Source organism: Carassius auratus, chromosome 5, assembly GCF_003368295.1.
Source record: "Carassius auratus strain Wakin chromosome 5, ASM336829v1, whole genome shotgun sequence".
Taxonomy (NCBI): domain Eukaryota; kingdom Metazoa; phylum Chordata; class Actinopteri; order Cypriniformes; family Cyprinidae; genus Carassius; species Carassius auratus.
The window spans coordinates 19,764,635-19,785,062 of record NC_039247.1 but is presented as its reverse complement, the minus strand read 5'-3'; the positions used below and the strand labels follow the sequence as shown (position 1 = coordinate 19,785,062).

Here is a 20,428-nt window from a genome sequence, read left to right as displayed (position 1 = left end):
GCACAAGTCTTCTGAAGTGACAGCGATGACTGCTAATGTAAACATGATCGGTCATGATTAGCCTGTGTGTGACGCTACTTTTTGCTGACTTTAAAACTCAGTAGCAACTCTAAAACGAGTCAGATAGGGAGCTTTAATTGGATGATTTTAATTTTATCTTATAAATACGACACAATCTTTTGCAGTATTCAGCGCATATGAACGCACAGGACGCGTTTGCTGTACAAGCGTCGACTCACATACCAGAAGCATTCACTCAGATGAGAGCTCAAAAACACGGCACAGAAATGAATTGCTGCAGCTTGAGACAGGCTATTTTAAGAGTAACTGTTCAAAAGCATGCCACATTAAAAACGTGAATCTGAGTGCCAGTCAAAGTCACGACGAAAATAGTGTGCATGCTTATTATGATTATTAGGTTAATCTGCAGGAAGCACAAAAATACAATAGTGTGAGTTTATCAGTGTGTCATGTATTCATTCAGATAATGGCTGTTAAGAATATATTTGAGAACTTCAGAATTGCACTTAAGAACATTCTTTTGACCTTTGTGGAATTTATCTTATGAAATTTCTTGATTTATTTCTTAAGAAGATTTTCGTGAATCCGGCCATGGTATCAAACATTTACCATACAAATTCAGTGTAACATTCATAAAAAAATATGGCAAAGTTTGGAATATGAGATAAAACGAAGTAGACACAGCATTTATGATAGTACAGTGAGCCCACCCAAATCTTATAATGTTTGTGCTCTCACCTTAACTTTGGGTGGGTTCCACCAGTGGTCTTTCATCACAGCTGCATTGCTCATGTTGCTGGGCAGGAGGACCACACTGCTGCTAGCATCTCTACAGGCCACCTCACACACCTTTCCTGTTGGACATCATAGACAGGTGTTATTTATGACCGTGGTATATTGATATCTGCTTCAGGGTAAAAAAAGGGACCTGCACAAATAAAATGAATACCATATGAGCGGGGTAGGGCAATGTCTATGATAATCATAGACATCGCCCTACAATGTGAAGACAGTGTATTCACTGTCTTAATTAATTAGTTTTTTTTTTTTTTTTTATAATGCATAATCTTTTTTGTCGATCTACCAGTTCACATTTACAACTCTGCATGTTTGCAACATAAAAACATAGGTTGAATTTCACTTTGGTCTGAACAAAAACAGTAGGGTTGGGAGAATTTCAGAATCGATTCTGAGCTTTGTTTTTAACCAGATGTGTGATGACACTGATTTTGCTTTAGAAACACCGTACCCTGTTTGCTTCCAATTCCTCACACAAATACACCATTAGAACCATCCGTTAAAATTAATCTTTCATAAAGTTCAGAAAGTTTGACGCGAATTACAAGGACATTCATGGGCTTCATTGCATAGGATGCAATATGAGATACGCGCGCTTTACACTTAATGTGTGCTGTCTCGCACTTCTGCATTTTCCTTACAAATGCTCTACAAAGTCATAATTTATGTGGTTTGGAATGCAGTGGAATTATATAATTAAAATATGAACCTCACTAACAGAAGACTGCTTTCAATTTCAAATGCTGACGCGCGCTTTGTTCGTGAAGACTGATCGCACATGTGGCTGTACGTGACTCAGTGTAAGTGGTTTAATGCATTTGCGTCTCAAAATGTTTTTTTTTTTTTTTACGACATACAATTTATGTAAACAAAGCCAGTTATTAGGGTTGCCACCCATCCCTCAAAATATGGAATAATTCATATTTAAGGTATAATGATTTGTCCCATATTTTACAAAGGCCAACACATATTTGAATAAACAAATAGTTTTTTTGCACTGTTTATAATACTTATTACAATTATAATTATTAAATTTAATAAGAAGTAGGCTATGAGGTAGAGTAGGTAAGTAGGTAGAGAAAATAATTTGCACATGATTTTGGAGTTTTTGTATTCACAGCGACGGAATCTCCAGAACGCACTTAAAGCACTTTCTTTCACACGAGCAAAGCATCCAGTAAACAAACCTGCGCATTTTAAAACATCTAGGAGCTCCCATCTGCCCTCTAAATACAAGACTCTCCAGATGTTATCAATGTGTCTGTCCAGTAACTAACAATGAACACCAAACTTTTGAACTGTAGTGTAGCTAAAAACGTGAGGATAGTTTAAAGAACTTGCACAGATTTTTTACAAACTGCTTCGTCAAGACTAATTAACCAGACCGATATAAACCTAGTGAGAGTTTATGTTAATAGCTACTGGAATACACATCAACCACATATTTAGTCAAAACTAAAAAAACTAAAAATCAGCTCTCCAAAACAATGAGACAGATGGGTTCGATTAAAATAATCTCTGATTAAGACAGAATTTGAAATTACTCAAAAACATGCTGTTGTAGTTACACTGTCCCTTGTGGCAATGTTGAGAATGCAGTGCATACATGTGTGTGCAGTTTGTTTTATGCCTAGGAAGTGAAAAGCAGAGAATCAGAGACCTATGTCATATCCATCCTTGCAGTTGAGATGGATAGTTGGGCTGAGATTCTGTGGAAGGGAACACTGGCCTGTCAGGTTGGGGCAGAGACGAAAGGAACCGGTCCAGTTCCCGTCCTTTCTGCATTGGATCACGTTGGTGGAAGGAACCTGGAGCAAAGGCCAACATTTCTATTAATCATTATAAATGAAGCTCACTAACCATCGCCACTTGGCAAAAAACATATGTGGTTGAATGTAAGGGAGGAGGCCAAGGATGGGCATGACCTCAAGGTACAGTTGCCAAGCTGTGCAATTGACAAATGAAACAAAGCATGCGTAAGATCTGTCAGTCTACCAGTCATGCTGCTGATGAATAGCCAGAGGGACGACACAGAAAAATCGTGATGCATAAAAGTGAGTGATAGGGTGCGCATGATGAATGGAAGGCGCTGCAGACAGTAATGGGAAGTGATGGACTGAGATGTTGATGGAGGAAGAGAGAAAATGAGGAGAAGAGAGACAGAACATGACAGACCTGCTTGCAGCGGCTGTGCTGTCTCACCGTGTGGTTAGCCCTGTTGCAGTCGATCCAGCAGTCGCTGTTGAACTGAAAGCCATTTGTGCACTTGTAGGTACCATGGAAAATGGGAGGAGGTGGCTCACATGTGACTGCCACACACTCACCCGACTGCCAGGTTCCATCCTCCGTACACTGCCGCTTAAATGCACGCCTGTGGTACATCACAGGCACTGACCTACAACATGTTCATTATCACAAAAATAGATAGATTCAGCAGATTTCTCATCATAGTTTTTGAACATGTAAAGGCTGGAATACATTGCACCACTTTTGCCCAGATTTGTCACTGATTTGCAATCTGAACGAGCTGACGCTAGTTGCCAAAAGAAATAATCTGCAGATTTTAGGTAGTCTGTGTAGAACGATTTCACAGCAAATTATTCAATGTATGATGGGGGCAAATTTTTTATCTTCAGTCTATGGCATTCGTGATCTTGAGTCATTTAGTGTATGATGCCTAGTGTTTTTAAATCTGTCCCTTTTGAAAGTTGTGTAGTGTTTTTAATGATTCACTGTGCTTAGAATAAAATGTTCACAGACCATCCACAGTCCGTTTATGGACCATCTGATTAATACAGCACTTAAAACTAGCAAGTACTTTCCAAAATGACCTTCTTTAATCTGAATGACTCTTCTGGGAATCATGGTGCACAGGGTTTTATCAGACATCAAATTATCACCAAAGAAATATCCATCCATCTGTCTATCCACCTTCCAAACCACTTGTTGTACGCTGGTCACAGGCCAAGTATATTTTCAAAGTAGAATATAAAACGACTGTACAGGTGCTGGTAATATAATTAGAATATCATAAAAAAGTTGATTTATTTCACTAATTCCATTCAAAAAGTATATTATATTCATTAATTACACACATACTGATATATTTGAAAGGTTTATTGCTTTTAATATTGATGATTATAACTGACAACTAAGGAAAATCCCAAATTCTGTATCTCAGAAAATTAGAATATTGTGAAAAGTTTCAATATTGAAGACACCTGGTGCCACACTCTAATCAGCTAATTAACTCAAAACACCTGCAAAGGCCTTTAATTGGTCTCTCAGTCTATTTCTATAGGCTAAAGAATCATGGGGAAGACTGCTGACTTGACAGTTGTCCAAAAGATGACCATTGACACCTTGCACAAGGACGGCAAGACACAAAAAGTCATTGCAAAAGAGGCTGGCTGTTCACAGAGCTCTGTGTCCAAGCACATTGATAGAGAGAAGCGGCTAAAGACAAAAGGACTGGACCTGCTGCTGAGTGGTCCAAAGTTATGTTCTCTGATGAAAGTACATTTTGCATTTCCTTTGGAAATCAGGGTCCCAGAGTCTGGAGGAAGAGAGGAGAGGCACAAAATCCACGTTGCTTGAGGTCCAGTGTAAAGTTCCACAGTCAGTGATGGTTTGGGGTGCTATGTTATCTGCTGGTGTTGGTCCACTGTGTTTTCTGAGGTCCAAGGTCAACGCAGCCGTATACCAGGAAGTTTTAGAACACTTCATGCTTCCTGCTGCTGACCAACTTTTTGGAGATGCAGATTTAATTTTCCAACAGGACTTGGCACCTGCACACAGTGCCAAAGCTACCAGTACCTGGTTCAAGGACCATGGTACCCCTGTTCTTAATTGGCCAGCAAACTCGCCTGACCTTAACGTATTGTGAAGAGGAAGATGCGATATGCCAGACCCAATAATGCAGAAGAGCTTAAGGCCACTATTAGAGCAACCTGGGCTCTCATAACACCTGATTGATTCCATGCCACGCCACATTGGTGCAGTAATTCAGGCAAAAGGAGCCCCAACTAAGTATTGAGTGCTGTACATGCTCATAATTTTCATGTTCATACTTTTCAGTTGGCCAAGATTTCTAAAAATCCTTTCTTTGTATTGGTCTTAAGTAATATTCTAATTTTCTGAGACACTTAATTTGGGATTTCCCATATTTGTCAGTTATAATCATCAAAATTAAAAGAAATAAACATTTGAAATATATCAGTCTGTGTGTAATGAATGAATAATAATACACAAGTTTCACTTTTTGAATGGAATTAGTGAAATAAATCAACTTTTTGTTGATATTCTAATTATATGACCAGCACCTGTATATTGCACTTTTCTGATTTATGTGGAATATTTGTTGCTTATTACATTTGAACGCACATAAAAACCAAACACAATTGCTTCCTGTAAAAATGGGTCTTCTACATTTCAAATCTAAATTTGATATTTAAAAGTGGTCCAGATTTATAACTATAGTCGTGAGTAACTGACCAACAGGGTAAATAATTGCTACGAATTTATCCAAGTTTTCAAACAATTAATACAGCCCTGAGTATTCAATTGCCACAACATGGTTCACTAAATCTGCAATGCAATAAACAAAAGGATGGTACAGTATGAATATGGAACTCGTTAAAATTAATGTTACTATGCATGGTCTAGTGTTGTCTCACCTCTGGGTCTTGTCTGTATGGGGAACATGGTAGCCAGGCTTGCATTTGTACTTGCAGAAAGACCCAACTTTGAGGCCTGTGGCATTGCAGCGTTTGGTCTGCAGGACAGCGTTAGGTACTGGAGGAGGGACTGGACAGCGAAGCTCACAAAGAGCCTCAGGGAAGGACCACATGCCATCCTCCATACACGTCAGCTCGTTATTACTACCTGCGGAGACAAAAGAAAAAAGAAACAGGACAAGTTGACCTCAGATGTAAAATCAACCTACTTTGATTTGGTGTAAAACACAGCACTGTTTTCTCAGTGTGCATTGTTTTATTTTAATTTTTTGCAGTTGGAGTCAAAACCACATTTGGCCTTTTACAGAGCTGACCTTTCAATCCCAAGAGCCTTAAGTTTTAGGATGTGTCTGGGTCTATACCCACCCACAAGCTGAGCCGGTTCCCGGCATTGAAAAGTGCACTTCTTGCCGTAGGTGGTTCCCTCAGAGAATTCAAAGACAGCCGGGTGCACGTGGTACTTGTCAGGGCGCCCGCAGTCCACAGGTTCACAGGTCACCTGCTTGTTCCATTTCCCATCTGCGCAGGTGAGGGTCACTGTGGATTCAGACTGTCGAGGGGCAAAAACATGAAGGCAATAGTTCAAAATAAGGGTAAAGAACATTTTGTTTTCTTTCAGTTAAATCACTGCAACCGCAACTATCCATCAGACCAGACCAGACCATATCAAGTAATACACATCTGTTTCAATAACATTTTACACATACAGATATAAAAATACAACTAAATTAAATGTATTTATGTATCTCTTGGTGGAAGGAAGCAGTGGGAAGCAAACAGTCTGAGTGGGTGATAATAAATGGCTCGGGTGCAGCATATAAAGCTGTCAGAACTGAAGGCAGAGTGAGTCAGAGGTCATTTCTGCTGTTTTACTAAGTCATGTCTGACCTGTGTGATGTCTCCAAAGACATCTGTGCTAGAGGCAGAGCCATGAAACCTCACACATACAGGACCCCCCATAAGAACAAAACAATTCAACTCCGGGTCGCATTTTGTTTCAGAAAATTCTGCCGAATCACTGCCATGACATAAAGTGACTTGTGTTTCATTAGTGATTTGAAACTGATTTTCTGTTGGAAAACCCTGAGTGCGTCCAAGTGCGCCAAACCCAGTTCTGTGAACACGAGAGTGACGAATCAGATCCTTATTTTCACATGAGAGTAAAGTTACAAATTTTCACAAATTCATGATTGTTTATACACTTACTGTAAACCGCAATAACCTTTGTGCTGAACACTAACATTTATATGGGAATGTTGACATTATTAGAAGTACATATAGTGTTTCCCACTCATGTTATACATACGCAGATCATTTTTATTGATTTATTACAAAAAGGTTAAATGAATTTATTCCAGCATAAGATTGATTGCAGTCATAGAGAGGACGACTCCTTCCTCTAACCAAAATAGACAATTGCATACTTCAAAAGGTGCATGAGAACATGCTAATAAATTCTCCTTACTCTCTCCTCACTCCATCAAAATCCAGTCTAACAATGTAGAATAGTCTGCCTATAGTTTATTATGACTATTTAGTTGTCCTTGTCTTTTGAGTAATATGTGGGAATATTTAGTAAAAGTAAAAGTGAAAGTTGTGACATTTTGAAAGTCGTGTAACCCATACTCAGAATTGGTGCTCTGCATTTAACCCATCCAAGGGCACACACACAGCAGTGAGAAGTGAACACCCACCCGGAGCAGTGGGCAGCTATATCCAGCACCCGGGGAGCAACTGGGGGTTAGTGCCTTGTAGGGTTGTGCCGATAGACGATAGTATCGTTTATCGACAATAGTATCGTTTATCGACGATAGTTAGAGATATTGACGATAGCACATGTCTCTGTCGATAGTCAAGACGATATTAGGCTCATTCTCCTATTAATGTATTAAATAATAATAATAATAACTATTATTATTTTTATTAGGCGGCCTATTATAATTTGGCTCCCAAACTGCCCAGCTATTTCACTTCAGCACCACGTTTCACACACACACATGTGCGCACAAAAGAGGATTAGAGCCTGTAGCCGATGAAGAAGTCTCCATCCACAAACATACGTAGTTCGTCTGCAGATACCGCGCGGACAACTGCAAGTGTAAAGAAGTCCATTGCTATTCGAACCTGTGCAATCCGGTGATAAAAGAATATAAAGACAGACAGATTTGCAATAATTCTGGGCAATTGTTTGTTCACATGTTTGTTGCGGAGTGGACCATTAGCATATGCTTTCGGAAGTAGAAATGGAAGATGTCCACAACTCCGCGTCGCTCTGTGAAATTCAGCCAAGTGTGGTGACCCATACTCAGAATTCGTGCTCTGCATTTAACCCATCCAAAGTGCACACACACAGCAGTGAACACACACACACTGTGAACACACACCCGGGAGCAGTGGGCAGCCATTTTTGCTGTGGCACACAGGGAGCAGTTGGGGGTTCAATGCCTTGCTCAAGGGCACCTAAGTCATGTACTGTAATTGCCAGCCCAAGATTCGAACCCACAACCCTAGGGTTAGGAGTCAAACTCTCTAACCACTAGGCCACAACTTCATGACTTTATTAATGTTAAACTGTTGAAAACTACTATTGATTTTCATCGTTGACATTTAGACTGATAACTTCGGTGTGCGGATGCGGCAAATTTGTCACAGGACGCGCGATATGACAGTTGTGTCCGACTATATATGAACTAGCTGTTTTAAATACAATATTTTTATATTTAACATTAGTTTATCAGTTTGTCTAAAAGTATGTTTTTTCGATTATTGGTGATTCCATAGGCTCTCCCTTGCGCACCTGCGCAGTTTAAAACACCAAATAGTTATGCTATGACAAGAACAAAGAGTCTCTCTCTTCCTCCATCCACTCTTGCTTCCAGACTTGTTTTAATGAAGCACAGAGTTAAACATTCCCTTCTCCACAGATTTCTCCTTTTGTTTATGACAAGTGATGAAAGCTGGATGGTTCCCAAAAAAAAAAAAAAAAGCAAATGTTTATTGAAACAGTTTTTGCTGGCATGGCACAGATTATATGGCAAATGTTTTTTTAACTTGCATTCACTAAACAAAACCATAGATATACCAACAGCAGTTTTGTTGCTGCTTTACTGTGACCCAGGTTACTTTTTTTCTCTTGTCTCTTTATTTGAAATTGCAGATTTAAATGGGCTGGAATGTGGTGAGCTTATCTAATGTTCTTTACCCTCTCAGGAAATGTACCAGCACCTAAAACTGAGCAAAGCTGCGGGAAGCACTTGAAATGCAATCCAGACACAGTTACAAAACACTTTTTACCCCCTTCTTTCCCTCTTCCTTTTCTTGTGCTGCAGCTCTTATTGAAAACAGCTCACCATAAAAGTGTGAGTTTTGAATATTTGAGGTGAATATCTGAAAAAAAAAAAAAAAAAAAGCTAAATACATAAAACCAAAGTAAGCACAGCAATGAATTAACAAAGCAAAGCAAAAAATACAAATAAAAAAAAATAAAATCAAACAAAACTAAATTAAATTAAGCAAACCAAAAGTTAAACTAAAGTAAATGAAAGCAGCAAAAAGTAAAAACAAAAATAAAAGACAAAAACTAAACTAAGTTAAAATAAACTAAGCAAAATAAATTAGGCAAAGCAAAAATGGACTGAAAACAAACTAATAAAACAGAAAAGAAAACACTAAGCAACGCAAAAACTAAACTGGATATAAAAACATTGCGACAAAAATATCAAACAAAAAAATTAAGCAAAAGTACAAAAAAAATTAGCAAAAATTTTTTTTAATTATATATATATATATATATATATATATATATATATATATATATATATATATATATATATATATATTTTTTTTTTTTTTTAAGGCATACCTATAATTAAACAAAACAACAAAAATACAGTTAAAAAAGCAGACAAAAACAACAACAAAGCCAATCAAAAACTAATCTAAGCACAAGACTAAATTAAGTAAAGCAACATTCAAAAGTAAACAAAACAAAAATGAAGAGCAACACAACTGTTTATAAAACAAAAAGTCTCTATTTGACTGCTTCATGTGAGGGCAGCAATGTAATAAAAGACCTCATATCACTGGCTCAATAAAATCCCAAACAGAACGGCAGTCACGATCTACTCAACATCTCCCCCTAGGGCCAGAGAGGCTGCCGTCTATGTCATAACAATGCCAAAGAGCGTGTTAGTCCACACACCTGCCTTCTTTATAAAACTTGCGAAAGGGTACAGAAGTACATAAAAGTGTCATATATCTTTCCATGCCCAGACATCTCTGGCTCTCTCAAAGCCATTTCAAAGCTCAATGGCAGTTTAGACACAAGGTTTATTAGCCGGCACTGGCTGTATTACAGGAGCATTAAATGAAATGACCACAGTCACATGGGCTATGTGGGACGAAAAGGAAAAACATAAACTGTTGTGGTTGAACAGAAGAAAAACAAACATGCAGGGGACTATTTAAATGGCCACCTGTACACTACGTAATCGGTGTCGCATGCGTAAACAAACGGAAACACATAAACGTGCCGCTCCTGCTTGGAAGTTATATCATGACGGGTCACTCTTTGTGCTGAACATAGGGGAAGGGGACTGCCATCACATTGGGGGGTGGCAAGTTGCAGAGGGGAGAGGGGTGTCTGCGTGCTGAGTTTCCTTCTTTTAAAACTTTACAGCTGCTGATTCCTCCTCCACTGAGTATTTAACTACCACTGACTACTGTGCCTAATTCAACACAGATGCCTCTGTTGGCTTTTCTTCTACACCGCAGCCCCATCCTGTGTTTCTCTCTCTGCGCACTCATACATGCACGCACGAATGCATAGTAACACACTTAAGCAACACACACACACACACACACACACAAACATGCATAAGCGCTTAAAAAAAAAAGAGAAAAAAAAGAGAAGAAAACCGAGGTAAAGCAAACCTTGAACTCTCCGCTTCCCTCTGCTCTGTTGAAATGTTGTTTGCCTAACAGTGATTTCAGGACATGCTCTGCTTTTAATAACACCTTGGCAAAAACAAGCGGCCTGCAGCCAGGAAGCTGCGGACACAAAGACATGACACTGTAGTGGTGCTTGTTGCTGTAGTTATCTACTCCCAAACCTGTCCTCGGTTCATGATGGGTTGCAAGAACAGAACCCTTGATGCTTGGCCTGCAACCTTATTAACACATATTAATCTCTGTTTGTAACAGCTCCTAATGCAGTTTTGTTTCTCTCAATAGGACTGTATTGGCACCTTCTCAGTTATGTTACGGTAACAGGTTAATGATGAAATGGCTAATTTGTCTCTGACTAAATCCTTTAGGAACACACATTAGGAGCTCCCTGGAGATGGCTGATAAACTGTAATGACTGTGCTGGGATCAGCACTTGTACTCTGTAAATGTATCGCACTGCTGTTATCAGCTCTCTGGCTCAAACGCAAGTGAGACTTGGAAATCCATCCACGGCAATTTCTTTTCAGTCTTTGTATGGTAAAATTTTTAGAGGGTAATCTCTGAAGCTTTAATAATATAATTTCTAAACGAATGCCCATTTACAATCACGTGTATGTATGATATTATTTAATCTACCGTACATACCCCCAGATTTTAGAATTATTATTATTTTTTCTACCAAAATAGTTTCAAAGAAAACAAAGCAGCCAAACAACATCCTGAGCCAAACAACACACACACACACACACACACACACACACACACACACACACACACACACACACACACACACATATATATATATATATATATATATATATAATTAATTCTATATATTTTTTTTTTCCTTTTAAAAATCTTTTCCATTTAAAAGTGCAACATTTTTTTTAATGTGCATATGTGTTTATATGTATATCTGTCAATATAAACAGGCGTAGCCCAACAGGTGAAGAAACAACCAAATTAAACCATCGCTGCAGGAGGACATCAGATCAGTGTTTAAAAATCATTGTCATGAACTGAAATAAACCGATTTTTTTTTTTTTTTTAATGAAAATTTGAAATATTGTTTTGGCATCTTAATTAAAATAAATTTAAGCACTAAAATTACAAAAACTTAAACTGAAATAAAAATAAATGGATAATAAAAAAAGCACCTAACAAAACTATTAATACTTCATCTAAAATTCAAATGAAAACTGCAAATATAAAACAACAAAAAAAAAATACTTTCTTACTTTCTTACATTGGGGTGGGGGCAGTTATTCATAAAAAAAAATGACTAAAAAAATATAACTGCCAATGGAGTAAGAAAAAAAAATCTTACGTGAAAGGGAAAAACTATTTCCCCAATTGTCAGATATTTTTTTCTTGTTTTAAGGAAAAACCTATAAAAAATTATTATTATTATTATTATTTTATTTATTTATTTATTTATTTTCAGAAAACGACTTCAAATCTTAAATCATTTTGCTTTTTCAAGTCAATGTATATTGATTTAAGAATGTTTAAATATTTGGACTAGAAAATGACGTAATACTAAGAAAATAATTTATATTGTAAAACTATCATTTTATAAATAGATATACATAATACTAAAATAATACTGCATCAAATGGGCCTGTTTTAAGGACTTCACCAAATGCTAAACAATATCACAAAAGCCAGTGAGGTTTAGAAACGGCACAATGTGGGATTGTGGGTGCATTTTAAACAGATAAGCCATGGTGAAAGAAGGTTGATGTTATTTCAAAACTCAGTATTTCTATTTCAGTTTTACACTGCAGTGCTGTAAATGCAGCACTACTACAGTTACAGTTATGAAAATCTCCCCTCTTACCTTACATAACCGCACTAGACATCTCCCCAATGGCCCCCGAAGCCCCCAACCCCGGACCCCAATGTGCAATCTGTTAAATAAATCGAGCCCTCCCAAAAGGGCAGAAAAACTGTCTGCTGCCTTTCCTTCCAAATGCATAATAACTCACCGGCCAAGCTTCTCAGTCGACTGCGGCTGCTGGCAGAAACCCACCCAACATACAGTAGAGCCCAAGTGCTTACAAAGAACACACAGCACTTTGACGTCTTTTCGTTTTTTTTATGTTTGCATTTTCCCTTTTCTTTCTTCCCCTTGTTCTCCTTCTTTCAATATCACAAGAGAACAAGCGCTGGAAAACAGAACAGAGTTGTTTTTGAAAGACCAGAGCTGCAAATGGCCCAAAACGTTCTTTGTGAATGGGTGGCGTGAAGGATGTTCGATGGCTTGTGGAATTAGTACAGCGCAAAACACTTGGCCAGGTGGAGTGGGGTAAAGGCCTGCCATTGCCACCACTGGCCTTTTGTGTGGAGGACAGGGGTCAACTGAGTTGCGGTAATCGCTGCTCATTGCTTAGCGAGGGTGTACTGGGCCGGCAGATCTGCAGTACCACTGATCCGTGGCTGTGCCTTAAACAGAGTCCTCTGGGAGTGCGGTGGCGGCTGAGCATGGTGCTCCACTGTTTTTAAGTCAAATAGACTTGAACAAATTGCATCCTGACTGACTACACTCCGACACTTTCTTCACACGTTCAAGCAGCAGTGAACCAGAAAATGCAAGCGCGATTAAAAGATTTGCAAGACGCACACACGCAAAACACAAGCAGACCTTCGTGATCACATATGCATGCCGACACAAACACCAGGCTTATGAGATTTGTGAATGGAAACCAATGATTTGCTAGATATAAGAAAAAAAAGTTAATTAACTATTTAACTGTTCGACTGCATCAGATCTTGTACCTGCATCTGAAGCCGAAAGGTAAATACCTTTTTTTCATTTATCTCAATACTTTACCTGTATTAACCCTAATTCAACACGAGTCAATGGTTGAATTCAAAGTTAATTAATTAAACTAACTGTCCATAAGTCAATGAATCCCGTTTTCTCTCACGTTCAACTCAAAATAAGGAAAGTAATCAAGACATGAGTTTAAGCCCAGCGGCAACTAGAGTTTATAATTGTCATTTTCCTTTTGAAAGTACTTTTCTAGATGTTCTCCATGTTTTCTTTCTCAATGGCATGCAAGCAAACAACAAAATAAAGGATTTCAAGAAAAAAAAAAAAGGTATTCACTTCCTTCCTGTCACATGAGTCCGTCAACTTCCTACCCTTACTTCCAGGAAGCATGACGAATGCAAACCCTCCAAAAGAAATTCAATTTTCATGATACTAATAATTTGTGTGTATATTGTATATATATATATATATATATATATATATATATATATATATATATATATATATATATATATATATATATACACATAATCATGAAGGTCTCTAAAATCATCCAAACACAACAAATCTTACAAGAGATCTATAGCTTTTTGTATACTTAGTTAAAATTCCAAGTGGCAACTATATTTACTGGTAGGGAAATCACTTGTAAGTACATATCATGTGAAAATGGGGTATACTGTGTTAATAGGTTCTAAATCAAGGTTATTGGTCTTGTTTAGTGCTTTTTGCTTCCATTATTCACAGTTTGGTTGAGGTTGCCATTCTAGCCTATTACAACAACAACAACAACAAAACCCTTGCAGTCAGAAGGGAGGGTGAGAATGAGAGTAATGTTCATGAAAAATCTACAGCTTCTCTTTTATTTGAGCCACATGGACCATTTCAGCAGTTCCAGGCAGAGAGAAAGGCATAAAAACAGCATCAAGCCAATAACAGAACGCCCACTGGCCTGTGCGCCAGTTATTGTGACCATTCACTTACCGTCTCACAGTTTGGTTAGCGAAACCTACGTGAGCCATAAATCTTTACTGCTACTTTCTCTCTATGTGGCCAGGGCATGAGTCAATGATTATTGTTTAATGTAATATAAACCGCTGTGTGTGCATGAGTGTGCATGTGTATGTTTGTGTTGTGTGCTCTCTGAAAGCTGGTCAAAATACTTGGAATAAAAAATGTAAGCCATTTTATTGTAGAATAAAAGCACAGAGAGTAAGCACACACACACACACCATTGTAGCATCCACAAATACACATTCAAAAAGCAATGAACAAGACTGTATTACCTGTGTTTTAATGATATCATCATCTCGGTGTATCTTCAGTGTATATCCTCGGTTGCAGGTGATGGTGCAGCGAGCTCCGTTGAAGTATCCAGGACTACTGCACTTCATCTCCGCATTACTGACCAAAGGCTTCTGACATTCAGTGGCGTCACACGAGTAATGAACACAACTGAGGGATTACACAAGGAACTTACATTATGACAATGTGAAACCTACAGTTAGTTTACTTTAACACTCTTGCATTATGAAAGCAAATCCATGCCACAATGGAAATAAACTCATCAGAATCTTCTTAATCAAAGACTTGAACTTAACAAAAACTGAATTTAACATTGGCCTGTAGCTAAAACTGTATTTTAATTTTTTACTTAAATGTTTATAAAAAGGTTAATAAAAGTTAAAAAAAAACAAATACAAATACAAAGTATACATTTCCGCTGTTGCACAATTTTATTTAACAAGCAAACAAATGTATGTAATTTCTCATAACAAACAAATCATTTCTATCACTATAAATGTTTAAAGTTTTACAATTTTCTCACTAACAATTGTTAATCATATTTAATGGATGTAAAACTAAAGCTTTGCTGTTGACTGTAAGGATATAGCGTGACCAAGAAAAGGCTTTTTTATTGTTTTTTGTTCAGACATCCCTTTATTATTAATCACTTTATTGCCATCTTTTACGCATCATGCGCTTGCAAAGTGAAGAAAATGGATTTATTAAATTACATTGTGCAATAGAGGATTAAATAAATGTGTCATCAACATTTCTTCAAAACTTGTCACCACTGCAATAGACATCATAACATTATAAAAAAAAAGAAAAAAAAAAGAAATCAAATACTATAATTACAGATCTACGACCACATCTAAGCGCTGTGGACTGGCTAACCATTTAGCCTTTATACTGACATGAGAGGGAGCAATGGTAGATTTATGTCCTCACCTTTGGCCCATGGGGTTGTAGATTTCATTGCTCTGGCAGCCGCTGATAGTGATGGGGTCAAAATATTGAAAGGAACGCAGCCCAACACCTGAGATGGCCACCAGAGAAGAGCTGAAGCTCACTATAATGGCTTTTGTCCGGTAGAAGGCCACACTCAGGTCATGACTCACAGGAATTACCAGTGGATTGTTCCGGCAGCTCAGCCTCCAGTCCCCTAAAACCATCCAGTCATGGCAAAAAAATAAAATTAAATACAGTACAAAAATCACTTTCCATCCACCTTAATTTTCTAGAACATAGAGCTTGGGGTAAAAAGTGTGTTCAAATGTTATGGAGATTGGGCTGAGACTGACCGAGAGGGTGGGTTTGCTCCTTAGTGTCCAGCAGCTGAACAGTAATGTTGTGTTGTCTCTGGTCGATGTCGGCTGTTCCGTCAGCAGCCAGATGTATGATGACTGCGGCAGCCACCATAGGATGGGCGTAATAGGCCTTTTGGGAGGAAAAAAACAAACCAAAATTAAAATAAAAAAAACCTGACTGACAGTCCGTTCATTTAATTGATAATTGCGACTTCACCAAGTAGCATGTGCTTCTGAATCAAAATCTTTTATTGATTAAACACAATAACAAAATTATTCTAACCCCAATCTTTGTCCTAACCATTAACTACTCTTACATTTTTAGGGAAATGAGGTTCAGGGTTCCTACACCTATTGACCAATGAATTTCCCCTGACTCTCCCAGTCATTTGTGATTACTGAATATTAAATAATTTTATTAAAATTTTGCTTATTCAACCAGAAATAGTTTTTATATCAAAATCTTACAATTCTCTAAACTTCATAGGTTTCCCATGACTACTTGAAACTTGTCGATTGATAATAAAGTTGTTTTATTTACAAACCCTAACCCTAAAATCTGGTTTAGAAGAATGTTGTTTCAGGAATATGTACTACTTGGTGAAACCATGGTAAGTTACATGATCAAATAGATTTATGCACCTGATGTGACATGACATTAATCTGTTCAACTGAATCCAAAAAGTTACATTATCATGCTTAGCCATCTCTTACCTTCAGCCAAAATCGTGAAGTCCAGCCGTGCTGCTGAGACTCCTCACAAGGAAACCAAGCGTACTGAGACACGCCATGTGACAGGTCGAACACCTTCGACTGACAGCTCTAAGCAAACAAACATAAGAGATGTTTACTGTCTTTCCTCTTCCTTGGTTACTCATTGAATGTGGCCAATCAAAGTGTGTGTATATATATGTGTGTGTGTGTGTGTGTACACATACTACCATTCAAAAGTTAGGGTCAGTAAGAATTTTCAACACTAATAATAATAATAAGTGTTGAAGCAAACAGCATATTAGAATGATTTCTAAAGTATCATGTGACACTGAGGATTTGAGTAAAGCTGAAAATTCAGAATTGCCTTAACTGGAATAAATGACATTTTAAAACATATTAAAATAGAAAGCAGTAATTACTGTTTTTGCTTTATTTTATTTTATTCATTTATTTTTTATAAATGCAGCCTTGGTGCGTATAAGAGACTTGCTTCAAAAACAAAGAAATCTTACCAACTACAAACTTTACAGCATATTTTTTGGAGTGCAAACAATAAGGCACTAAAACAGAGTAATGATGAGGCTACAAGCTTGTAGTCCATTATGAAAAGGTAAATTAGACCATCTGGAAGCTCACAATTAGCCTCTAAAGTGGCCAGGTTAAAGTGTCACTCCAGAACCGTCTTAAAGCCAGTGAAATCCGGGTGAAAAATGGGTGAACCGACCTATCACTCTCTTCTGAGAACTATGAGCACACCGCAATGAGATCAAAACTGGCCTGTACTCTAGTAACTGTTAAGTTTCAGAATTACTCAAGAAGTTTGACTCTGTGTGACAGTGAAGTTCACCAATCATACAAGCCTTCAGGGAGGGTCAAGTTGGTTCAAAAGGAAGTACTGTACATTGCCTTTCTAGTGGCATTTCAACTGAACATCTGACTCCTAGTCCAAGTCTTCTCAACTCTTCACCCTTGTTTCATGGTGAATAGTATCGAGTGTATTTCATTTCACTGTAGAATAATGTGACAGAGAACCTCACTGAACCCCTTGAACCCAAATGTGGGGTGACAGTGCTGCAACGCTAGGTGACACTGGAGAGCTACACGCTTCCTCATCGAGTGGATGGCACTAATTATGTGTTCAGTGTTTGTGTATTTGTAACAGCACTGGGAGCAGATTAGGACAGCAGTGCTTTCACTTAAGCGGTCTTCTGAACCTGCCCAATATAGATGTCCCCAGGAATTTTGGTGTGATATGCAGAGAGTATTTTTTGCTCGGTCAGCAGTACAGGTGTGCCAGTAACTGTCAGGCTTTTACGCTGATCTCATTTCCCCTTCATACATTTATCTTTAGTTTTAAGTACCTCATTAAGTACCTCATTAGCAAATGATTTGTTATATCTGTGTGCATACACAGTTTTTGTAGTTAAACTAAATAAAAATCACAAATGTTTCCCTGGTTACTACCTGGAATAAAATATTTAAAGTAAAATATAAAATACTTTTTTTCAGTTAACGTTTTTTTTTTAAGCAATAAAGGTTTTTATGGTTTTAGTTAACTATAGTAACAAAATGATATATACAAATACATATATACATACACATACATACAGTGGGGAACATATTTATTTGATCCCCTGCAGATTTTGTAAGATATATATATAACTTATATAAAGGTTAGAAATTGTTTTGCATTTCAGTGAGTGAAATAAGTATTTGATCCCCAAGCAAAACATGACTTACTACTGTACTTGGTGCAGAAACCTTTGTTGGCATGCACAGAGGTAAGATGTTTTTTGTAGTTGGTCGCCAGGTTTGCACACATCTCAGGAGGGATTTTGATCCAATCTTCTTTACAGATCCTCTCTAAATCCTTAAGATTTCTTGGCTGTTGTTTGGCAACTCAAAGTTTCAGCTTCCTCCACAGATTTTCTATAGGATTATGGTCTGGAGACTGGCAAGACCCCTCCATGACCTTAATGTGCTTCTTTTTGAGCCACTCCTTTGTTGCCTTAGATCTATGTTTCAGGTCACTGTCATGCTGTCATGCTGGAAGACCCATCCATGACCCATCTTCAGTTTTCTGGCTGAGGGAAGGAGCTTCTTGTCCAAGATTTTACAGTACATGGCCCCATCAATTTGCCCCTCAATAACGTGAAATCATCCCGTACCCTTAGCACAAAAACAGCCCCAAATCATAATGTTTCCACCTCTGTGCTTGACTGTTGGGATGGTGTTCTTGGGGTAATTTCTCTCCCTCCAAATACGGCGAGTTGAGTTAATGCCAAAGAGCTCAATTTCTCATCTGACCACAGCACTTTCTCCCAAGCCTTCTCTGAATCATGTAGATGTTCTTTGGCAAACTTTGACCATGTCTGTACATGTGCCTTCTTGGGCAGGGGGACCTTGCGGGTGCTGCAGGATTTCAGTTGCAGCGTAGTGTGTTACCAATGTTTTGCTCGGTGACTGTGGTCCCAACTGCCTTAAGATCAGTAACAAGCACCTCCCGTGTAGTTCGGGGCTGATCCCTCACCTTTCTCATGATCATCTTTACCCCATGAGGCGAGATCTTGCATAGAGCTCCAGACAGAGGCCTATTGATGGTTGTTTTTTATTTCTTCCATTTCCGAATAATTGCACCAGCAGTTGTCTCATTTTCCCCAAGTTTCTTGCTGATAGTCTTGTAGACTCTTCCAGCCTTGTGTGATCTAAAATTTTGTCTTTGACATCTTTTAACAGCTCTTTGGTCTTGCCCATGGTGGTGGGAGAGGTCGGAATGGAAGATACAGATTGTGTGGACAGGGGTCTTATTCACCTAACGAGCGGACATTAGGAGGAACTTCTTAAAGTGGCAAGACTAATCTGTTCCACATGGGCACATAACCAATCAGTGAGAGCCAGAATTCTTGCCTGTTGGTAGGGGATCAAATACTTATTTCACTCACTGAAATGCAAATCAATCTCTGAACTATATTTCATGAGTTCACACTTACATATTATTAGCTGATGTATGGTATGCATATTTGCTGTGCTGTCCGGGGAAGGGCTCCGAGCTCGGGAATAGCCTGGACTTAGAGTACCCCCTCTTCCCCGTCTATTTATAAAGTGAACTCGAAGTGAGGAGATGGGGTGGAGGAGGAATGCTGATGAACTGTCAATGGATTGAGGTAAGTCAGCGATATTTATAATATGGCATTGATTACTTGATTGTGGTCCACCTGTGTTGATTAGGCTAAGTATCTGACACGCTCCTCCCGAATCTTGTTACTAAAACATCATATAATGTTTTTTTTTTTTTTTTCTGGTTGATATTCTGTCTCTATCTGTTCAAATAAACCTACCATAAGAATTACAGGTCCTTCATTTCTTAGTCAGTGGGCAAACGTACAAAATCAGCAGGAGATCAAATAAATATTTTCCCCACTGTATTTATATATTTAGTATTATTGTTATATATAATTTTTTATTTGGAAATGGTGTATAACAATAAATAAAAGAGTTGAAAAATATTTTTATTTTGTGATTTTCTTTTTATGTAAATTGTACTTTTATTTATTTTTATGGAAAACAAGTCAACATACTGATAAGCAATGAGTTTTGCAGTGCAGTATAATGTAATATCATGCAGCTAATTCTTGAACAGTAATAGCTTTTTCCTTTTTTTTCTTTTTTAAGAAAGCAGAAAAGCAGTCGTTCATACATTTTACATGGCTATAATCTTTCTGGACAGAAATTAATTTGTCTCTGAAAGTGGAATCATCTTTCAGTTCACAGATCTAGAGGTGATGTAATATTACATGAATTAGACTGAGAGACCGGAAATTTACTTCATTCACTACTCTAAG

The 20,428-nt window shown here is 37.9% G+C and overlaps 1 protein-coding gene across 3 annotated transcripts in view; it reads right to left on the bottom strand.

Moving 5' to 3' along the window:
- The window catches only part of LOC113079934 (pappalysin-1-like), an 84,930-nt gene that overhangs the window by 15,069 nt on the left and 49,433 nt on the right, over positions 1-20,428 (bottom strand). The window contains exons 11-19 of one of the 3 annotated variants that reach the window (XM_026252176.1): positions 16,587-16,694; positions 15,867-16,002; positions 15,514-15,727; positions 14,565-14,733; positions 5,922-6,105; positions 5,496-5,703; positions 2,995-3,214; positions 2,480-2,627; positions 760-875 (exon numbers count right to left, since the gene is read on the bottom strand). In XM_026252176.1, the coding sequence (XP_026107961.1) occupies positions 760-875; positions 2,480-2,627; positions 2,995-3,214; positions 5,496-5,703; positions 5,922-6,105; positions 14,565-14,733; positions 15,514-15,727; positions 15,867-16,002; positions 16,587-16,694 (1,503 nt within the window). Of the gene's footprint in view, positions 1-759; positions 876-2,479; positions 2,628-2,994; positions 3,215-5,495; positions 5,704-5,869; positions 6,106-14,564; positions 14,734-15,513; positions 15,728-15,866; positions 16,003-16,586; positions 16,695-20,428 lie in introns of those variants that run through there. The other 2 variants (XM_026252183.1, XM_026252190.1) reach the window with 2 other exon arrangements.